The sequence below is a fragment of the Anabrus simplex genome, chromosome 1, assembly GCF_040414725.1.
Source record: "Anabrus simplex isolate iqAnaSimp1 chromosome 1, ASM4041472v1, whole genome shotgun sequence".
Lineage (NCBI taxonomy): Eukaryota > Metazoa > Arthropoda > Insecta > Orthoptera > Tettigoniidae > Anabrus > Anabrus simplex.
This window is the reverse complement of record NC_090265.1, coordinates 885,251,724-885,276,054: the sequence shown is the minus strand read 5'-3', so window position 1 is coordinate 885,276,054 and position 24,331 is coordinate 885,251,724. Positions and strand designations below refer to the sequence as shown.

The following is a 24,331-nucleotide window of genomic DNA, read 5'->3' as shown; positions in this document are numbered from 1 at the left end:
ACAAAATAGACAAACGCACATTTCTGGAAAGCGTCTAACGCTAGAGAATTTCATGTCGAGAACCATAACTTATTTCCGCGGAAGATTTGAGGTGCTGTACTTGAAAACGGAACACAGGTGAGAACGAACTTCAGTTGATGTGCTAGAATGTTGTCACGTATAATCGATGATCAATCTTGACCTCTAGGTTGTGCATATTGTACGCGTCATTTATAACCAATATCTGAATGTAAACCGTGCCACATCCTCCCCACTCACGTCTCCTGCCTACTGTATTATGTCAAGCGAACAGCACGTGATAAGAGTATTCATCGAATTGTAGTGAGTGTTTGATAAGAAGCACTTGGACAGTTATCTAGACAATTAGTTCTCGCATCACAGCCACTGATTGTCTTTGTGTAGTTGTCATCCATCACTCAAGTCTTTATTTCGCTTGTGCTGTTATTAATTTCACAATCATGTATCCGAAAGCACCCCATCGTCCTATCCACCCGCATCGCCGATATTCATGTGAGTATTAAAAAATTAAGATCTTTATAAATATGTGGAATTTTGAATTTTTAGCCCGGGTCTAAGTGTTTTTAAAGTCATCAACCTAAATGTATGGTGCTCTCATCCTGATGTTGACGAAGTGTTACATTAGCTATTCTATCGCAAAATAATGTTGCTACGATACCACTGTAAACCGATAATACAGTAGTATGATTCAGTGGTTCTCAAGCTGTGGTACACGTACCCCTAGGGGCACGCCTGAGACTTTTATTGGGGTACGCGAGCATCTTTCAGAGAAGAAAAAAATGAAATATGGAAATAAATAGGAAGAAAGTTAAACATGTATATATATCGCCACACTTCGCTTGAAAGTTTCTCTTGGACTACGACACATCAGAAAACAGTCACGCCATCCAAGCACACCCATCCCACTGACATTTTGATGGTTTGCGATGTCTGAATTACAGAATTAAGATCTAAAATTGCTCATACTTATTTATTAACTTGATAATGAGGCTAAAATCTAGCGTTTTGTGAGACCTACATACAAACAGGGTATCCTGTGTTACATTATTATAATTATTGTATTATAATAATAATAATCGTATGGCCTCAGCTACCGTGTGCAGACATTTCAATTTGACGCCATCTGGCTGTCTGCTCGTCAATTTCGACGTTCCGTTTCACTCTAGGCCCCCACTAGATGGCAGACCGAGTAAACCGAAACTCTCTTGGGCGTCTATGGCTGAGATTTAATGAATTTTGTGGGGTGAACACCAAATGTGTCACCAGAGATGTTTTACATCGTACGACATGGAGTGTCGAATGGACTTTATTCCGCCCTTCAAAAATCCGACTACCTCTGCCGGGTTTGAACCCGCTACCTTGGGATCCGGACGCCGGCACTCTACCGCTGATCCACAGAGGCAGCTATTTTTGTATTATGATTGATACAGACACAAAAATTTAAATTTCTTGTGATGTGTTATTATAAAAATGTATTTAATTTTACAATCTCGTCTTATTTACGATAATGTGTATTTAAGGGATTGGTTTATAATCATTTAAAATGTTTTGATAATTAGCCAGGTACTCATGTTTTTAAACCTATCATTTAGGGATTTTTTCGTGAGGGTACATTGAACTTTTAGCCATGAGTGTGGGGTACAATCTCACAATAGTTTTTGAACCTCCGATATAGTTTATTGTAATAAACTGAATGAATTTTGCATGAACATTAAAATATTCAACTTGTGACATTAAAGTATCTAAGAAGGAGAAAAACTGTTCATGCTAATAATACCCTATTATAAGGTCTGAACTGACCTCAATAGACCTATACAGTACAAGAGTTTGGGTTCTAATCTTTTACTCGAACTGGCACCGAGATGCAGGACTGAGAACACGTAGCACCGACAAATATGGATACGAAGGACTGTATTAAATCTCCTGTTGCAAAGGATTTCGTTTACTTAAATGCAGCTCTTGCACAGCCAAACCGAAACCGAGACTTCAATAGAAGGCACATTTCATAATGGCCTGTGCCAGGAGACAGATGCAAAAATACTGCATCTATTATGCATAAATCTACTAGCAAAATCTTAAAAGTGTGTACACAATTATTATACTTGCACAGTATTCTGGTATTTCATCAGCTCAAGTGATAAGATTTCGCATTTGTTGAAGTCAGCCGCAGGGCTGTAGTCGGTTAACCGTTGTCTGTCTGTTCCCTAGGGACAGCGAGCGATCCCGGCAGAGTTTCGATAATATTTAAAGGGGTGTAAATATGACAGTTCCGTGTTGTTGGCTTCAACACTCAGGAATCTCTTAACATCTCCAGCATCTTGATTCACATTTAAACAAATTACAAGATAGGCCTATCATTTGATAAGGGGCAAGATAGGGTCCGTCCTGGATATGAGGACGTCCACTGCACCGTCTCTCTTTGTTTGTTCTATAGGGAGATGCAACACTTTAACTGGTGCTGCCGTGCAGGTAGTCTATGGAAATGCTCGACGGGGATAGATTGCGCGGTCAGACAACGCAGCGTTGCGTGTACGGAACGAATGTTTAGTTTCTTGTTGAATGCACATTATTAGCGTTGCATTCCTACACTTGTGTTGAACGTTAATTGTGCTAGCTATTACTATTAGTATGGCGAATAGGGTTTCCAGGTGTCCCGTATTATACGGGATTTTCCGCATTTGAAAGTCCAATGTACTCTCCCGTTTTAACAGCATACGGGACGTCCTTTTTTTTTATATTTAAACAACTCACTTCTGCCATAGTTAAAATTATATATTTACAGTAGCATTAGCCGATCCTGGATTTCAGTTCAGTGTTCTTCATCTAGTGACTGCGCTATGATCGAAACGGGTAGTAGGCGAGCAAACCGCCGGCGCCGAGCGCTATTCTTCTTATTATTATTATTATTATTTGCCGGGCTGAGTGGCTCAGACGATTGAGGCGCTGGCCTTCTGACCCCAACTTGGCAGGTTCGATCCTGGCTCAGTCCGGTGGTATTTGAAGGTGCTCAAATACGTCAGCCTCGTGTCGGTAGATTTACTGGCACGTAAAAGAATTCCTGCGGGACAAAATTCTGGCACCTCGGCGTCTCCGAAAACCGCAAAAGAGTAGTTAGTGGGACGTAAAACAAATAACATTATTATTATCTTATTATTATTCAATAAACCAATCAAATCAATCACTACTGATTTGCATTTAGGGCAGTAGACCAGGTGGCAGTTTCCCTATCTGTTGTTTCCTAGCCTTTTCTTAAATGGTTTCAAAGAAATTGGAAATTCATTGAACATTTTCCTTGGTAAGTTATTCCTATCCCTAACTCCCCTTATTATTGGTATTATTATTATTTCGATATTTTTAAAATTATTTCCCGTCCAATATTCTTATATCGTCTACGATTTTATATTAATGCATTGAAACAGTGCAGTGACTTAACGGCAGAGGCAGCAAGCTCTCGGCTTCAGCACTAGCAGCTCATTTCCCAGTCTATTATCATTTACTACAAGTAAGTGGAAGCAATGCCAGGACTCAGCTAAGGGGCCCGTGGTCGCCAACCCACGCTCTTAAGTTAAGAGCCCCTCGGGCCCCTTTTAGTCGCTTCTTACGACAGGCAGGTGATGCCCTGGATGTTATTCTAGTGCCCCCATCCACAGGGGGAACAAGTCGATATATTCTTGATGTGGCTTTACAAATAAATTAATTATATATTATTACTAATCATAAAAAACTACCCTCGGATTTCGTTTAATTCACACCCTAAACTGTCTCAGGAGTGATAAGAACAAACTGTGAACTTTTCATCGTAATCGGTCCAGTGTTCTAGAGTCCATGCGAGACAAACACACTCACAAACAAGCACATAGTTTCACTTTTATATATAAATATATAGATATGTCTGTGGACACTGAGAGTCCTCCTGTAGTGTATAAAATTCCTCTTCATGATCAGAAAGTCGGTGTTTTGTGTGACAGTACTGCACGCAGAATTAATTGGCCGTATTTTCGTTTATGACACAGTTAACTTGGAATTTTTGTAAACAAAACAAAAAAAAACATATTGCAGCCATTTCTTGAAATGTTGACTCAGGAAGAAAACAGTATGCCTACTTCCAGCAGGATAACGCCACCACCCGTACAGCTCATCAGGCAATGCATGTATTAGAACAGGTGTTCGACGACCGATAATTAGTGATATGCCCCCTTACTCATTCAAGCATGCCACACAATAAAAATCTTCATTGAACTACATCACCACTTAAGAATAGAGATTTAGAATGAAACAAAAACTTGATTTTACAGGAGAGCGACTAAATACCATCTATTACTTCGGTTTCTCTATAGAGCACATCTGGTTTTACCAGCACCACATCAAGGATATTCTTATCTCTGCTTGGTTCCATCACTTTCTAAATCAGATGCCCTTCCCATATTTATTTAATTTAATTTAATTCATTACTTTCAATTAGCAACATTTTGTTTTCTAATTTAAACCACACGCATTGCCTTCCAAACTGACGTTTGGTAAATTGAGATCACCCGCTACAATCACGTTCCTTTCCTTATCGTTTTCCACATAGCGGATTACCTTATAAAACAATTCTGAATCAGCGTCTGCGCTACCCTTTACCGGTCTGTACACTCCAAAGACATCAAGTTCCCTCTTATCTTTAGAGATGAGCCTTACACCTAGAATTTCATGTTTGTCATCTGTAACTTTCTCGTAGCTTACAAATTCTTCTTTCACCAGAATAAATACTCCCCCTCCTATCATTCCTATCCTATCTCTACGATACACTCTCCAGTTCCATGAGAAAATTTCTGCATCCATTATATCATTTCTCAGCCATGATTCAACGCCTATTACAATATCTGGTAAGTATATATATCTATTAAATTACTTAATTCTATGCCTTTCTTTACAATACTTCTACAGTTGAGCACTAACACTTTTATGTCATCCGTACTTGATTTCCCGTTCCCTGTTCCCTTATCACCGCTCCCTAAGCCACCCCGTTTTCCTGAATGTACCCCTATAACCCTTCTAAACAAATTTCCTAACTTATATGTACCACTGCGGTTGAAGTGAAGGCCATCTGAACGCAGATCCCTATCTCCAACCCACCCATTAGGATCTAGAAATATCACTCCCTGTTTCTCACGTACCCACTCCATAGTTCCATTTAAATCCCCAATCACTTTCGAGTCAGTATCCCTCCCACACAGTAGTCCTCTAATAACAATCTCCGCTTCCTTAAACTTTACCCGTGCTGCATTTACCAGGTCCCACACATCCCAAACTATGTTGGTACTTATACCTGCTTGTCTTACGTTGTTAGTACCAACATGAAACACTACCACCTCCTCCTTTCCCTCCACCTTCTCTTCTACTTTCTTCAACATCTGCCTTAACCTAATTCCTGGACAACACTCTACTCTGTACCCTTTCCTCCACACAATTTTCCGACATGTCTAACAATGGAATCTCCCTTGACCAGAGCCTCAACCCTACCCACGTCATTTGGTCCCCTCCCCTCCTGGGCAGTCCTATCTTTCCTGACAGCTGCAGAAGCTACTTCCTCCTCCCTTTTCTCAATCCCATGACCCTGTTCCACCTGTCTTTTCCTATCCACTACCCCAGATTTCCCCTTACTGCCTTTTCCCTTTCTCCTACTTCCACACTTCTCAGCAACAGTTCCCTGTTCCTCATCTTCCCTCTGTTGTTCTACCTGGAGTGACTAGTACCGAATTCTCACAGACACCTGTCTTGAATTCTGATCCTGAATAGAGCCCTTAGCCTGCAATTTCCTTCCCTTTAAAACATTAGACCACCTGTCTTCTACAATTCCCCCTTTTCCTTCCCATCCCTTTTTTACACCTACTGTATCCTGTACATTGTTTGAAGGAGGCCTATTTTCCTTCCTGTCCTCTGAGAGAATCCTAATTATCTCCCTCAAATTAAATAGTGAAAAACGAATTGTAGAAAAATATTTACACAGTAAATTAGTCGAAGAATTGGGTGGTATTTATTTCTCCATTGTGCTGTACTTACAATGTAGCTTTGTTTATTAAGCACTCGAGTTCTATGCTCAAAGTTGCGGGATGGAATTCTGGTACTGCCGGTCGCAATTAAGAGTACTTCAATACGAGATTGTCTGTCTTCGCCATTCTAGCTTGTTTCGAACTGGTAGAAGTTGAAAGGGGGCTCAAAACATTATTATTATTATTATTATGATTATGATTATTATTATTATTATTATTATTATTATTATTATTATTATTATTATTATTATTATTATTATTATTATTATTATTATTATTATTATTATTATTATGTCTCCCTCTATGGATAAATGGTTCGTGTACTGGCCTTTGGTCACAGGGGCCCGGGTTCGATCCCCGGCAGGATCGAGAATTTTAACTATCATTGGTTAATTTCTCTGGCACGGCGACTGGGTGTATGCGTCGTCTTTATCATCATTTCATCCTCATTACGACACGCAGGTCGCCTACGGGAGTAAAATGAAAGGAACTGCACCTGGCGGGCCGAACATGTCCTCGGACACTCCCGGCACTAAATGCCATGCGCTATTTCATTTATTATTATTATTATTATTATTATTATTATTATTATTATTATTATTATTGTTATTATTCTGCTGAGCGTCGGACGTATTTCCTCTATAAATAACAGCAGATAATTGAAATATACAATTTCTTTGCTATTACCGTTATTAATGACCAGCTTATTGAGAAGGTGCGCGAAGTCCATATAGATGAAGTAGTAGAAATTTGTTCGGTTTAACCGGATGGGCTGTGTTCGATTCCCTGTCTGCAGGTCGGGATCTCTAAAAATACGAGACTTCCATCTCTGAAGAAGTAGATTGGACTTATGTTAGCCTACCTCGGAAATGTGTATCAAGTTGATTCTAGGAAAGGTTGTGTGCAAAGATGGCTGTAAAGAGAGATAACCGCTCTATCTCACCTAGTGGCGAGAAACCACTGCATCTCACTTTGTAACGAGTTTACCAATAGTGAAAATACTATATCTTTCACACACCCAAGGGTCTGCATGTTTTTTACGGAGCTGGACTTGTTTTGCTTCTATTTTCCAAAATAATAATGGTTGTATATCCCACCAACAACTTTGTCAGTTTGAGGAGACGTTGAGGTGACAGACTTCTGTCCCACAGTGGTCTTTAACGTGCCAGTAAATTTATCGACGCGAGGCTGGTGTATTTGAGCACCTTCAAATATCACGCAGACTGAGCCGGGGTCGAACCGCTAACTTGTATTCAAAAGGCCAGCGCATTACCGCCTAAGTCACTCATTCTGGCGTTGCAGAACAAAAATGGGTGTTATATTCTTTGGGAGCTCTTCTGTTCAGATAATATTGAAATATCCAATACTTCAGTTATCTGAATGCCCTCTTATTCGTGTACTTCATACGACGATATTTGTTGGTAGTGAGAATTCTGCTCTCAACATCTTAAACTTGAAGATATTCTTGATTAGACTGAGCACTCGAAACAACGCTGGCTGAGTATCTGTTGAATAGAAATTATTACTGCTAGTTGTTATTTCCCAGTATCGCTAAGTGTTGGTCTCTCTGTGTTTGAAAGCTCTTGAATATTCCGTGTTATGTGATCCCTGTACCAATGTTAATAATACTAATTAATTGAGGATGCGAATAGGAAGTTGTATCCAAGATAAATATCTATAAGTCAAGAAGACTAAAGGACTGTGAACATGACCCGACGAACATTCTTCCATTCTAAAGGACTGTGAACATCCCGCTACTCGAGGAACATTCTTCCATTTCAAATGACTGTGAACATGGCCCGACGAAGATTCTTCCATTCTAAAGGACTGTGAACATCCCGCTGCTCGACGAACATTCTTCCATTCTAAAGGACAGTGAACATCCCGCTACTCGATGAACATTCTTCAATTCTAAAGGACTGTGAACATCCCGCTACTCGATGAACATTCTTCCATTTCAAATGACTGTGAACATCCCGCTACTCGATGAACATTCTTCCATTCTAAAGGACTGTGAACATCCCGCTACTCGATGAACATTCTTCCATTCTAAAGGACTGTGAACATCCCGCTACTCGATGAACATTCTTCCATTCTAAAGGACTGTGAACATCCCGCTACTCGATGAACATTCTTCCATTCTAAAGGACTGTGAACATACCGCTACTCGATGAACATTCTTCCATTCTAAAGGACTGTGAACATCCCGCTACTCGATGAACATTCTTCCATTCTAAAGGACTGTGAACATCCCGCTACTCGATGAACATTCTTCCATTCTAAAGGACTGTGAACATCCCGCTACTCGATGAACATTCTTCCATTTCAAATGACTGTGAACATCCCGCTACTCGATGAACATTCTTCCATTCTAAAGGACTGTGAACATCCCGCTACTCGATGAACATTCTTCCATTCTAAAGGACTGTGAACATCCCGCTACTCGATGAACATTCTTCCATTCTAAAGGACTGTGAACATCCCGCTACTCGATGAACATTCTTCCATTCTAAAGGACTGTGAACATCCCGCTACTCGATGAACATTCTTCCATTCTAAAGGACTGTGAACATCCCGCTACTCGATGAACATTCTTCCATTCTAAAGGACAGTGAACATCCCGCTGCTCGACGAACATTCTTCCATTCTAAAGGACAGTGAACATCCCGCTACTCGATGAACATTCTTCAATTCTAAAGGACTGTGAACATCCCGCTACTCGATGAACATTCTTCCATTCTAAAGGACTGTGAACATCCCGCTACTCGATGAACATTCTTCAATTCTAAAGGACTGTGAACATCCCGCTGCTCGATGAACATTCTTCCATTCTAAAGGACTGTGAACATCCCGCTACTCGATGAACATTCTTCCATTCTAAAGGACTGTGAACATCCCGCTACTCGATGAACATTCTTCCATTCTAAAGGACTGTGAACATCCCGCTACTCGATGAACATTCTTCCATTCTAAAGGACTGTGAACATCCCGCTACTCGATGAACATTCTTCCATTCTAAAGGACTGTGAACATCCCGCTACTCGATGAACATTCTTCCATTCTAAAGGACTGTGAACATCCCGCTACTCGATGAACATTCTTCCATTCTAAAGGACTGTGAACATACCGCTGCTCGATGAACATTCTTCAATTCTAAAGGACTGTGAACATCCCGCTACTCGATGAACATTCTTCCATTCTAAAGGACTGTGAACATCCCGCTACTCGATGAACATTCTTCCATTCTAAAGGACTGTGAACATCCCGCTACTCGATGAACATTCTTCCATTCTAAAGGACTGTGAACATCCCGCTACTCGATGAACATTCTTCCATTCTAAAGGACTGTGAACATCCCGCTACTCGATGAACATTCTTCCATTCTAAAGGACTGTGAACATCCCGCTACTCGATGAACATTCTTCCATTCTAAAGGACTGTGAACATCCCGCTACTCGATGAACATTCTTCCATTCTAAAGGACAGTGAACATCCCGCTGCTCGGCGAACATTATTCCGTTCTCAAGGACAGTGAACATACCGCTGCTCGACGAACATTCTTCCATTCTAAAGGACAGTGAACATCCCGCTACTCGATGAACATTCTTCCCTTCTAAAGGACAGTGAACATCCCGCTACTCGATGAACATTCTTCCATTCTAAAGGACTGTGAACATCCCGCTACTCGATGAACATTCTTCCATTCTAAAGGACTGTGAACATACCGCTGCTCGGCGAACATTATTCCGTTCTCAAGGACAGTGAACATACCGCTGCTCGACGAACATTCTTCCATTCTAAAGGACAGTGAACATCCCGCTACTCGATGAACATTCTTCCATTCTAAAGGACAGTGAACATACCGCTGCTCGACGAACATTCTTCCATTTCAAATGACTGTGAACATCCCGCTACTCGACGAACATTCTTCCATTTCAAATGACTGTGAACATGCTATGGCCCAACGAATATAGCCCACTTGTATTTTCAAGGGCTGTGAACTTAATATGGCCCGACCATTCTTCATTCTAAAGGACCGTGAACGTACCACAACTCGACGAATACTTTTCAACGCTATACGATGAAGAACATACTACGGCTTGACGAGCACATTTACATCCTAAACGACCGCGAACACATTACACTTCAACTAAAATACTTCCTTCCCAAAGGTTGTGATTCGACAAACACATTTCAGTTTTTCACGACCGTTGCCGTCCCGAAGTTCGATGTACGCCCTGCAGGGCTGTGAAAATACTGCCTCTTTCATCTGATGCCTGTTGTGCATAATAAATGAATAACATTTAATTCTGTTCCAAAGTTTCTCTGTTTATTAACTCTGTTTCTCATTCTATATTTTTCTTCCGTCGTATTTTATGCCTCACTTTCTGTGTTTACTGATTTCCTTACTTTCCTTCATTACATCAGTCTTCTTGGAGCTTTCCAAATGTTGCCTTTCCTCCGTCCTTTTTTTTTTCTTTCTCGAAAACCAACATCGGCCGAGAGCATTCGTCCCACTGACCACGCGTCACTTCATAATTTGCAGGTTTTCGGAATGAGCAGCGGTCGCTTGGTGGACCATGGCTCTTCAGTGCTGTAGTGCCATGGGGTTTGTTTGTGCTTTTTTCTTACTTTTACAGTCTATATACTTAGCTTTCTTCTTATACAAGTCCGTATTCTCTTTCTCGTCAGTTCCTGTGTAGCTAAAGTTCTCTTTCATCCAATCAATCAATCAATCAATCAATCAATCAATCAATCAATCAATCAATCAATCAATCAATCAATCAATCAATCAATCACCACTGATTTGCATTTAGGATAGTCGCCCAGGTGGCAGTTTCCCAACCAGATGGCCACCATATTTCCTCCATATCTGTTCTGAACATTGCCCTTGAAAAATATACGTATTACACCTTTTGTACTATCTTCTCTCCTTTGTGTTTCATGCACTTATATTTCAAGAATTACAGTTTTAAAATTATTAGGTTTCCTTCGAATAAGCTCTACAGCGGAGAGTTCAATGGTGAGAGCATCATTCACTGGTACATTAGCGTTAAATTCTTCATTCTACCTGCTACTTCTCATCACCCGTTAGCGTTCATCACCACACCATCTCTTAAGAATGCAAGGGTGGGGAATACTCTAAACAGAAAGAAGATTACGGTGACATGATTATTGCATTCTGTCAGCTAGTGGATGGTATTCCTCGCCGAGCTCTGGGTGGATATCTTCTATAATTACCGAATCTCTGGACTTGTAACTGCAGTCCGTCTGACACACAGCCACGTCATTAATGCATTGACTAATTAGCTGACAGGAACATGTGTTCTTGTGACAATACCAGGAGGAAAGTTCTATTATTCACCCCACACCATAGGTCAAGGTTGCTACCAACACAGAACCAAGAACATAAACCAATCTAAAATGTGGCCTACACTTAAAATTTAAAGCTTCGTTAGCTACTGTTTCTCATAAATGGGACAAGTTGATATACTCGAGGCTGTATATCAGCTCTCTCTCTCTCTCTCTCTCTCTCTCTCTCTCTCGAGTTTACCAGAAGGCTGTTTCAATCTCGTGTTGGCCATTCTAATTGTTATTGTCATTTTACCATTGATTGATGATATCGCTCATTTTGCTGATCTTAGGTTGAGGTCTCTTTCGACACACCTTCCACTAGGCCAGAGGTCATCATTGTATTCGTATGCATGCGTTCATTGTTTGGACTATGTTATTTTCTCCATGGTCAGTTGTGATCATCAGGTTATGAGCTGACTTGTGGAGTGGGGCTTACAATTTTGCCCCCGGAAAATATCCATCTGAGTCTATAAACATCTGTCTTGATTTCTGGATCACCATCACAGTAAATCAAAACAAATCTATCTCTAAGCAAGCGATGAAGGCCCTTAGAGTTGAGGACTGGTCGTTAGGTGAACGAATCGTATGCATGAAATTTCATTAAATTTTTTGTCCAAAATGGAAGATAATAATAGATTTTACGCAAATCGAGAGTAAAATTAGTGGTGAAATGAAATTTCATGGATACGGTTCGTTCACGTAACTGGTAGGACTTCTACTATCCGTAACCTCGGCATTGAGATAGAGTGGTTAGCTCTATGTTCGGCTACTTTTACCCTCCCCAGTAATTAACTTGATACTCATTTTTTGGTGTAAGCCGAGTTAACCTGAGACTAACGCGTCTATCCTACAGTGAAAATCTCCTTTCTAAAATTTTCGACTTTCTGACGGGGTATCGAATTCTCATTCCTCCAGGTAAACCGCGCGCAAGTCTCCACCGCCTCGGCTAGGCAATCCTATATCCAGCAGCGTATTCGAGAATATTGCCTTTGTAACGTATATAACTACAGTGAAACCCCTCTTAGTTGGAGACTTACGGTTCGTTAAAAATGTGTCCACCGAGCTCGATAGCTGCAGTCGCTTAATTGCGGCCAGTATCCAGTATTCGAGAGATGGTGGGTTCGAATCCCACTGTCGGCAGCCCTGAAAATGGTTTTCCATGGTTTCCCATTTTCACACCAGGGAAATGCTGGGGCTCTACCTTAATTAAGGCCACGGCCGCTTCCTTCCCACTCCTAGCCCTCACCTGTCCCATCGTTGCCATAAGACCTATCTGTGTTGGTGCGACGTAGAACAACTTGTAAACAAAACAAATAAAAATGTGTCCAACGTAGTGGGGTGTCCAATTTACAGGGCGGGTGTACAGAATACATAACAAAAACAGTGGTTCTTAGAATTTAAATACAGTAGAGTACACTGAGCCCACCTCTGTGGTGTAGTGGTTAGTGTGATTAGCTGCCACCCCCGGAGGCCCGGGTTCAATTCCCGGCTCTGCCATGAACTTTGAAAAGTGGTACGAAGGCTGGAACGGGGTCCACTTAGCCTCTGGAGGTCAACTGAGTAGAGGTGGGTTCGATTCCCTCCTCAACCATCCTGGAAGTGGTTTTCCGTGGTTCTCCTCCAGGCAAATGCCGGGATGGTTCCTAACTTAAGGCCAGGGCCACTTCCTTCCCTCGTACTTCTCCATCCCTTCCAATCTTCTCATATTCCCGCAAAGCCTCTGTTCAGCATAGCAAGTGAGGCCACCTGGACGAGGTACTGGTCATCCTCCCCAGTTGTATCCCCACCCAGTGTCTGAAGTTCCACGACACTGCCCTTGAGGCGGTGGAGGTGGGATCCCTAGGTGAGTCCGAGGGAAAACCGACCCTGGAGGGTAAACAGATAAAGAAGAAGAGTACACTGAATATTTTTGCATACTATAACCATAACTGTATGTTTTATTTTACATAGTGTACTTTACAGTTCTTACCCTTGATTTTCTGATGCGCCCATTCTGATTCAATTTTCGGACTAATCCAAATAGAGTTTCAATAATTTCTGGTTGGTTATACACAAACACATAACGTTCCAACTCATTAACACACCACACAGATTTTTGATGAGGAAATGCAAAATATTTCTTCTTCTTCTTCTTCTTCTTCTTCTTCTCTTTGTCTTCTCCTTTTGAAGACAATCTTTCTTCTGAAGAAATCACTTTTTTGTAACACTCCATCACAATAATAACAAAGATTATGTCAGTAATGGTCCACCTTTTTATACTATAGTACTGGAAAGGCGAACCATTTCTGACATTATCTTTGTTATTATTGTGATCACAATTCAATACGGATCAAAATATGAAATCATTAAAAATAGACACTCCATTAGCTGTTCTAGGAACATCTTCGTAGACATTCAGCACATTATCAGAATCACTAAAAATACCACCGTCTGACAATTAACTGCGAAAAACTTCAGTAAGACATCTCAGTTCCTCAGTTAACGATGTCCTGTCTATATGAGATGGTTCTTCCTCTTCAGTTAATTGGAGCACAAATTGTGCATGATAGAAACATTTCACAATTGTTTCTTCGGACACGTCCGTGGAACTGGCGAATTGCGTCGAGGACTCTCACACTCCATCTGAATTCGAATGAATTAGTTTTGAACCCGTCCAAATTGTCAATTAAGGAGTGTGCAACGTCCGGAATAGGGAACATGCATAATTTTCAAAAATATTTTTTTTGAAAAGTACACCAATGAAATAGTACGTAAACGTATTACAATGAGGTAGGTGCCTTGTTTTCTACCATTAAAAAATGTTTAAAAGTGCTTTTCCGCAAGGCGAGTGAAACGGCCTCTGACGTAAGCGGCGCGCTGTGACGTCACGATCCAGTACCGCATGTAGCTCTACCAGCCATTGTGCATCAGCCGTTACTAAAAGCCGATTGTTTATTATTCGTGATCGCGAATAACTTCAAAATGACAGAAGAAAGGTTCAAAACAGCACAGTCAGACAATCTATCGTGTGTAGATGTCATCATTCTTGAAAAATAGTGACTTTTGTGGCCGCAGAAATTCGCGGATAAAAAGCAAGTTTGTAAGTGGCATCTTTTATATATGTGCAATGTATTGTAACTCATAGTATTAAACAACGAACCTGGATAGAAATCACATCACTTTCAACGTTTCCTTCCAGACTGATTCCCATATTAAAGAATAACATTACATTTTCGGGCTTTCAGCATTAGTAAAGTAAGAAATCGGATTTCAGCACTAACATAAACATATAGGTAGCATTATAGTACTAGTCCGCCTCTGTGGTGTAGTGGTTAATGTGATTAGCTGCCACCCCCGGAGGCCCGGTTTCGATTCCCGGCTCTGCCATGTAAGTTGAAAACAAATAGTACGAGGGCTGGATCGGTGTCTACTCAGCCTCGGGAGGTCAACTGAGTAGAGGGGTTTCGAATCCCACCTCAGCCATCCTCGAAGTGGTTTCTCGTATTTTCCAACTTCTCCTCCAGGCACCTAAGGCCACGGCCGTTTCCTTCCTCTTCCTTGTCTATCCCTTCCGATCTTCCCACCCTCCAACAAGGCCCCTGTTGAGCATAGCAGATGAGGCCGTCTGGGCGAGGTAATGACCCTCCTCACCAGCTGTATCATCATACCCAAAGTATCACGCTCCAGGACACTGCCCTTGAAGCGGTAGAGGTGAAATCCCTCGCTAAGTGCGAGGAAAAAACCAAACCTGAAGGATAAACTGATTAAGAAAGAAAGAAAGTAGGAAAGAAAGAAAGATCATAGTACTATAGGTCTATAATCTATCATTCCCGAAAAAATATATATTTATGGTTGGGGCAACTGGCCTACCCACTTCCGGGGCCCATGAAAGAGAAACCTTAAATATCTTGGTGGAGGGAAAAAGTTAAACATGATAAAGATAAATATGACTTCATCTAGTTTTCACAAGTCGGGCTGAGTGGTTCAGACGGTTAAGGTGCTGGCCTTCTGACCCCAACTTGGCAGGTTCGATCCTGGTTCAGTCCGGTGGTAGTTGAAGGTGCTCAAATACGTCAGCCTCGTGTCGGTAGATTTACTGGCACATAAAAGAACTCCTGCAAGACTAAATTCCTGCACATCGGCGTCTCCGAAATCCGTAGAAGTAGTTAGCGGGCGTAATGCCAATAACATTAATTACCTTTGGCTTTTAACAAGCTGAGCATGTCAGGAAAGAAAAGTGTCCTGGTGACATTTTAGTCGTTCAATACAGGAATGTCTTTGGGTGCTGTGACTTTTACTTTTTTTTTTCTATTTGCTTTACATCGCACAGTCACAGATAGGTCTTATGGTGACGATGGGATAGGAAAGGCCTAGGAATGGGAAGGAAGAGGCCGTGGCCTTAATTAAGGTACAGCCCCAGCATTTGCCTGGTGTGAAAATGGGAAACTACGGAAAACCATCTTCAGGGCTGCCGACAGTGGGGTTCGAACCCACTATCTCCCGGATGCGAGCTCACAGCTGCGTGCTCCTAACCGCACGGCGAACTCGCCCGGTATTTTTATCCTTCAGTTTAACAAGCATTGGTTTTGTGGAGAGATATATACTTGTTAAATTCACGTTGTTTTCTTTCATGATCTACACGTATTTTTTGTTATATTATAGAGTATTTAGCTATAGCCTAAATTTCTTTACACATGTGAGTTCTTCAATAAAGACATAAATAACTGTCACATGCCAAGATAAATTGGTATAATTATAGCTGTCAATATGGTTCATAACCCCTTTGATTTATTACCTAGACATGGATCACCCAAAACATAGGTTAGGTTTGGAGAATACTTTAATAATCAGCATTAATTAATGCACTGTGTTTATTACTTTCATATTCCAAGATGTAAATGAAGCATTTAACTAAAGCATCATACATTAAAATTCAAAGTGTTACCACTAGAACAGCTGACATGGAAAAGTGATTGAAAATTCAAACAAATTCAACTTACGTTAAAATGATCTTTAAAAAATAAACTGTAGACTTTTCCGATATATCACCAGCATTTCTCCGGCTCACCAAAATCCATTTCTCCCTACTTTTAGCGTCTTTGGAACATTTATAAACAATTTGTTTGGGATGGTATGCGATGTGCTATTGCTCATCGGAACTATACACCATTTATAAGTTTTCTGCCTCACTGTCTACGCAGGATTCATTTTAAGTCTAAAATATACCACTCGGATTATTATCCAATGTATAACTTCGAATTTAACCAAACCAGACACTAACATAAAGTAGAAATACGCTAAGTGTATCCTGCTTCTCACAGCACACTGTGTGTTATTTCGTCTGCTAATTCAGTCAACCTGTACGATGACGTCAGACCAGTGAGATCGCGTACTTGCGTGACGTGACATTTTCGTACTTTAATTTAGATTTTTATCATGTTTGGAGTTATTATTTGTACATTTTGGTCACATTTTTGGATTCTGCATGAAATTTTGAATCAGATTAGCAAATTTTTAATTAAAACCCCGGATCATGCATGTTCCCTATTGAGAGGTGTCCAATATACAGAGGATTTTTAACATGTAAAATTACAGGGAATTAAACGGTGCATTCAAGATATATATATCCAATCAAAAGGAGTGTCCAGGCTATAGATATGTCGAAAGTGAAGGGTTTCACTGTGTTAAAGAAAGACAAGGATTAAAAGGCAGTAATAATTTATATTGGAAAATATACAGTGCGTCCAACTTAACGTTGAAGAAAAAAGTGAAATGGTGTATGGCTTTTAGTGCCGGGAGTGTCCGAGGCCAGTTCGGCTCGCCAGGTGCAGGTCTTTGGATTTGTTTCCCGTAGGCAACCTGCGCGTCGTGATGCGGATGAAATGATGATGAAGTTGATACATAGACGCAGTCCCCGCGCCAGCGAAATTAACCAATGACAGTTAACATTCCCGACCCCACCGGGAATCGAACCCGAGACCCCTGTGACCAAGGGCCAGCATGGTAACCATTTAGCCATAGACTCGGACGAATGTATGGAGAAAAAAATAGTCGAGACTTCATTCATATCTATGATCCCAGCTGGCTTCAGTCTGGCTGTCTGGTCCAAGCTAAAGAGAATCAGAATGTGGCAACAATAGCACAGCCTCATCCTTGCTCATGTGGATTGGGTAGACTCCCATTGTTGTGGTTGCGATGCGGAAATGCACACCATCAAGCACATCGTACAAGAATGCCCTTTTCATGCATTTCCTGGTTATCTGGAAGACCTAAATGCAGCAACTCAAGAAGGAATTTTCGTCGGCTTTTGTGAACCCGGAAAAATGATACGATTTATTGCCGGCTAGAATCGGTGTTTAGACCACTGTGTGCCTTCTGGAAGTGCTGATTGGTCACGGCCTGGTATAGCGACCCCGACGGTATTAGATTTGCGAGGCGTAGGAAGTCAGTCATTTCACTTTTTTCGTGACCTGCAATTCTCGTCGAAGTGTCGGTCTTCTTCGTTTTCCTATCTGGTTAGTGTTACCAGAGGATGGTTGCCCAGTTGTACTCAGAATAACAATCACCACCTGGGGTTCCCTTTTCAGTCACCTTTTACAACAGGCAGGAGCTACCGTGGATCAATTCTACCACCCCTACCTACAGGGGAAATTTTACTGAAGAGGTAGCTGTTTATCACTACGTGGTGGCTATCGGGGCAGATGATAGTCGTCTATTTTCTCTTTGTGCTTCTCAGAACATCAAGAGCCAATATACATGAATAGGGTGTATGGAGTGTTTCATTTGAGAGTTACCTTATCAAATGAAGGGTTCAATAAATACAACATATAGGGTCTTTTTCTGTCAGCTTCATGTCGCACTATAGCAGATATTTTTTCGGTGGCAATAGAACACTGCAAGGCTTGGAAAGCGAAGCAAGTGATCGCCGCTTTAATTAAGGTACTGATCCAGTATTTACCTGGTGTGAACATGGGAAAACGCAGAAAACGCTCTTCAGCGCTGCAGATGGTGCGGCTCGAGCCCACTACCTCCTGAATGCAAGCTAACAGCAACACCAGGCAGCCTCAAACAGCGCAACCTGGATGATATCTACAGTAGGTGTCGTTGCCTCATCTCAATACCCTATGACGTCATGACAGAGTAACCTGGAGCCCCACTGTGCTGACGATAACGCCAGGAGCAAATTATACCAGTGTTAACATTTAATATTCCATGCGTTCATTCTAATATTTCCCACCTGAATAAATTGAATGGTTGTTATTCAGCTTTTTGGTTCTCATTTTGAGAAAAAACACTACATTTTAGGGACTGTGCATAAAATTCAATCGACAGTTGTTTTGTACTTCCCCATCGAAAACTGACGTGTGTTTCCTCAAAATAAGAACCATTAAATGTGTTCAAGGTGGCAAGTTTTGTAATGAACGCACGGTATATTAAACATTAAACTGACTTGCAAATAAAATATTTTCAATAACAAATAAAGTAATTACTTTAGAAATGTTTTTAAATTCATACTTAAAAATATATTCAACAACTAAATAAATAAATACAAAACTACAAACATATTTTCAACAATAAATCTTATCACAACTTATGATTACACAACTCTTATTTGAACAACAATAAGAAGAATAAATGGACTCGCACTTTAAAGCACTTTATATCAGCCGTGGACAGGTCATTTTAGATAAACTGTGTTCAGGAGTTCCGTAGAGAGAACTAAGAGAATTCAGGCACAATATGTTTTACACTTTATTGATATTAACAGAAATTAACGTGTAAGCATGACGAATAAAATACCTAGTGCGATCACTCCGCTCTCTTAACATTGTCGTTGGTAGTCCCGCCAGAGTGTGGCGCTGCAGTTGCAACGCACCACCTGCATAAACACTTGCGCCAAGTAGTCGACGAAGGTGATAACTCATTGTGATAATTTTAACGCCTATCGAGGGAATCTGCTTATCTTAATATTTTACGAAAATCTGTGGTAGTATCTGTGCAGTGCTGTGAGTGTACAATCAACGAGTTTTCTATTATTTCCAGAAAATGTACTGTTTTGTTCCTAGTTGTAAATCTGGTTACGAAAGGAAGCTTGATGGTAAACGATTTTTTTACACAGCCAAAAGAAAATAATGTTTGCGGTGTGGGCGAGACTTAATCCACTGAAAAGTAAGCAATAATCGGCCAAAAGCAGAAAATGTGACCTGCATTGTTCTGCAAATTTGAATATAAAGGCGAACTGTTTCCTTGTGAATGGTGAAACGTTGAACTCTTCGCATAGAACTTTGCTCCACGTCTTCAGAAGAAAATCTCTACTGTTCACGAAAAAGACTTCTCCAATTAGAGGTGTCTCTCCTGGAATGTGGACATTTCCAAGAACTAAGTGGTGAACAAAGTTCCTTTAGTCCCCAGACTGACAAAGCGTTTGTGAAGATTCTCAAGTCTCCGTATTCATCCTGGTTTGAAGTTGTGATAATATCCAATACCACACGTGTAAATGCTTCAAAATAATCAAACATGTGAGAAAGTGACTCAAAAAGTATAAAATTGTTTAATAAATTCGATAAAATGATTAAACAACGACGTATAATTTGAGAAAAGGAATTAAAAATACAAAATGGCAAAAAATGGCAAAAAACGCCCTAAGAAATTAGCATTTCTACAATGTTGGAACTATGAAATGCCGTATGGCTTTTTTAGTGCCGGGATATCCCAGGACGGGTTCGGCTCGACAGGTGCAGGTCTTTCTATTCGACTCCCGCAGGCGACCTGCGCGACATGATGAGGATGAAATGATGATGAAGACAACACATACACCCAGCCCCCGTGCCATTGGAATTAACCAGTTAAGGTTAAAATCCCCGACCCGGCCGGGAATCGAACCCGGGACCCTCTGTACCGAAGGCCAGTACGCTGAACCGTTCAGCCAACGAGTCGGACGTTGGAACTATGATCAAGATTTATGTACAAGTTAGCAATGTCTGTTGTGAACCAATTAAGAGATGACATGTCATCAAAATCCTAGTCCTATTTATAACAAACAATGATTCTCGTCACCTGTCACTCTTACCGCGCGAGTTGGCCGTGCGGTTAGGAGCGCGTACCTGTGAGCTTGCATCCGGGAGATAGTGGGTTCGAATCACACTGTCGGCAGCCCTGAAGATGGTTTTCCGTGGTTTCCCATTTTCACACCAGGCAAATGCTGGGGCTGTGTCGTAATTAAGGCCACGGCCGTTTCCTTCCCATTCCTAGGCTTTTCTATCCCATCGTCGCCATAAAACCTATCTGTGTCAGTGTGACGTAAATCAAATAGTAAAAAAAAAAAAGAAAAAAAAGAAAAGAAAGCACCTTTCTCTCTTTGAGTTATATTCTTCTTTAAACCCACTGACACCACACTACATCTTAATTCTCTACTTGTCTTTCTTTCTCTTTGATGTCATCTGTCTGCTTATTTCATAACATTCTTGTGATGTTCTACTGGCCTTTGATTCTGAAACGGTCATCTGTTTCTCAGTATGTTTCACTGTTGCAGTTATCTTCTTACTCAGCATTTTTCCTTATTTCCGATTATTTTTATCCCACCAGTCTTTCATTGAAATGTCGTATGGCTTTTAGTGTCGGGATATCCCAGGACGGGTCATGATGAGGATGAAATAATGATGAAGACAACATATACACCCAGCCCCTGTGCCATTGGAATTAACCAATTAAGGTTAAAATCCCCGACCCGGCCGGGAATCGAACCCGGGCCCTCTGAACCGATGGCCAGTACGCTGACCGTTCAGCCAACGAGTTGGACAGTCTCTCATTGATATTGTACCACCTTGTTTATCAAGTAATCCCCGTGAAGACGTTTCATCTGATACTGGTACATGCTAAATTAAACATCTTCCTCTCATTTCTCCTCTTTAACAAACCAGTTTCTCCTTCTTTTCTTTTTTCTTCCTCTAGCACATGGAAGGGTTTTTCGATGCAAGGATAGGACAAGGATGATAAACTACGGAAAGTCATTTTCGAGGCCACCGATGGTAGGTTCGTACCCACTATATCCTGAACGCAAGCTCATAGCTATGTGACCTGAACAAGGAGAACTACTCGCGCAGTAAGCAGTATCACATTACCTTTTTAGCTATCTCTCGTTTGTATCATCATTATCATAGGCAATTATTTATTGGTGAGTATAAAATATTGTCTTCTGAGTGCATGGTGCTAGTCGATTACGGGTTCTTATATGGCTAATGAGACCAGCTTGGAGCCACAAGCTATGCCACAATGTTGTCACTTCAAAACTTCCAAAGTCTTTTGTTGTTGTTGAACTTGTCTTAAATTCTCGCTTTCTTCTACGTTCTCTTTGACTGGTCTGATACCATCCTCGCTGTTGTGCAAAATGTTACTTTTTTTTTTTTTTTTTTTTTTTTACAATCTGCTTTACGTTGCTCCAACACAGATATGTCTTATTGCAACGATGGGACAAGAAAGGGCTAGGAATAGGAAGGAAACGGCCGTGGCCTTAATTAAGGTACAGCCCCAGAATTTGCCTGGTGGGAAACCACGGAAAACCATCTTCAGGGCTGCCGACAGTGGGGTTCGAACCCACTATCTCCCGAGTACTGGACACTGGGCGCACTTAAGCGACTGCAGCTATCGAGCTTGGTGGGGAGGAAGTGACCGTGGCCAAAATTAAGGTATAGCCCCAGAATTTGCCTGGTGTGAAAATGGGAAACCACGGCAAACCATTTTCAGGACCGCTGACTGTGGGGTTCGAACCCACTACCTCCCGAATGCAAGCTCACAGCTGCGCGACCCTAACCGCACCGCTACTTGTTCGGTTGTGCAAAACGTCGTGTGCTCTTGTGCATAATACAACACTTGTTATCTTCACATAGCATTGTAACTGCGCTTTTACCTATGCAATCTTCCTGTTGCGTACCAATGTAGGCTACATTTCTAGAAATCTTACGCTTTACCGAATGAAATAGAAATTAAATCACCGAGCGAGTTGACTAGGCGGTTTGAGTCACGCTGCTGTTAGCTTGCATTCGGAAGATAATGCGTTCGAGCTCCACCGTCGGCAGTCTCGAAGACGGTTTTCCGTGGTTTCCCATTTTACGCCTTAACTGTCAATATTTTGAAAAAAAAATGATTGTGAAAAATGGCCTAGAAGCAAGTGACATTACGTCAGTGGTTAAGTTCGAAGCATTAAGATGGATTCACAAATGATGTGTGCACATCATTTTATACCAACGTGTTACTACAGTTTGGTATTATGTTAGAAGATATTCCTGAAGGATTTATGCCCATAGATGAATATTTTGAATTGAATTGTATTAGAGGCAGACAGACAATAGATCGTCGAATGGCCTCGAATCACTCCGGAGATCTGGAATCAGTACGAAACAGTACGACAGAAATCATCAAGTTCGAACAATTTATCTGAAGGGTGGCATAACCGTTCTCGAGTATTCCTAGGCAGCAAACATACCAGCTTTTATATCTTGTTAAACGAACTTCAGAATTAACATTCGGACACTGAATCCTCGATAAACTAGCCATAAAAGTTTCAGAAAATTGGAAAGTTTCAAAGCCGAACTCAGGTCCCGTATAAGTGATAGATTTTTAATATTGTTTAAAATATAAAGAAAACACAGAGAGAAATAAACTGACGAACCTTCCAGCTACTGGCCACAATGTGCCCTTGTAAACTGTGACTTGAAAGTTATTATGTAAAATATATACATTGGGAAATTTTGTATTGGAAAATCTGTTAAAGTACACCTCTATGGTGTAATGGTTAGTGTGATTAGTTGCCATCCCCGGAGGTGCGGGTTTAATTCCCGGCTCTGCCACGAAATATGAAACGCGGTACGAGGACTGGAACAGGATTCCCCTCAGCCTCGGGAGGTCAAATGAGTTTAGGCGGTTCGATTCCCACCTCAGCCATAGCCATCCTCGAAGTGGTTTTCCGTGGTTTCCCACTTCTCTTCCAGGTAAATGCCGGGATGATATCTAAATTAACACCACGGCTGCTTCCTTCCATCTTCCTTGACTATCCCTTTCTTTCTCCCCATCCCCTACAAGGCTCCTGTTCACCATAGCAGGTGAGGCCACCTGGGCGTGGTACTGGTCCTCATCACCAGTTTCATCCCCGATCCAAAAGTCTCACGCTCCAGGACACTGCCTTTGAGGCGGTAGAGGTGGGATCTCTCGCTGAGTCCGAGGGAAAAAACCAACCCTGGAGGATAAACGGATTAAGAAAGAAAGAAAGAAAGAAAGAAAGAAAGAAAGAAAGAAAGAAAAAGAAAAACTGTTAAAAATTACTGTGGAAAATGTATGTTTTGCGAATATTTGCGTTTGGGAAATTTGTCCGCAGGAATAATTTTCATTGGGAATACTCTCCACTGGGAAACGCAGATTGGAGAAAACTGCCATTAGACCTGTCTGTGCAATAAAATTAACGAGAGAGTCAGTCACTGACAATGTTTCCAACATCACTGAAGACCTTGAAATTGAAGAAATAATAAACAGTCCGAATACACCTTACAGAATGCAGGAAAAAAACCCTGTCGGATTGCTGCTTCCATGTGTTGGCGTGGCTTATCACCACGTCGCATTGTAATGACACCTAACGTATGCTACTGTGGGCGATACGTGGTTGATTTACCTCAGCAGGTGGCACCGTTCTAAATGTCACAACTTTGATACACTTCATGGAGAGTTAACCACGCCTTTCATTTTTAATCCCATATCATAATTCAGCATAACCTCGCATGCTCTGTCTTAAACCAGGGTTAAATATGTATTTATGTAGGCTGAATTCTGCCCTCACTTACAATCCCAATCTTACAGCATTAAAGTACTACTAAGGACATAATAATAATAATAATAATAATAATAATAATAATAATAATAATAATAATAATAATAATAATAATAATAATGTTGCT

At 41.1% G+C, this 24,331-nt stretch overlaps 1 protein-coding gene across 1 annotated transcript in view; it reads left to right on the top strand.

Moving 5' to 3' along the window:
- The first annotated feature begins 388 nt into the window (after window positions 1-388).
- Window positions 389-24,331, top strand: part of Nha1 (Na[+]/H[+] hydrogen antiporter 1) — a 450,871-nt gene continuing 426,928 nt past the window's right edge. The window contains exon 1 of the mRNA XM_067148046.2: window positions 389-510. Within this exon, the coding sequence (XP_067004147.2) occupies window positions 459-510 (52 nt within the window). The 5' untranslated portion in view covers window positions 389-458. The remainder of the gene's footprint in view (window positions 511-24,331) is intronic.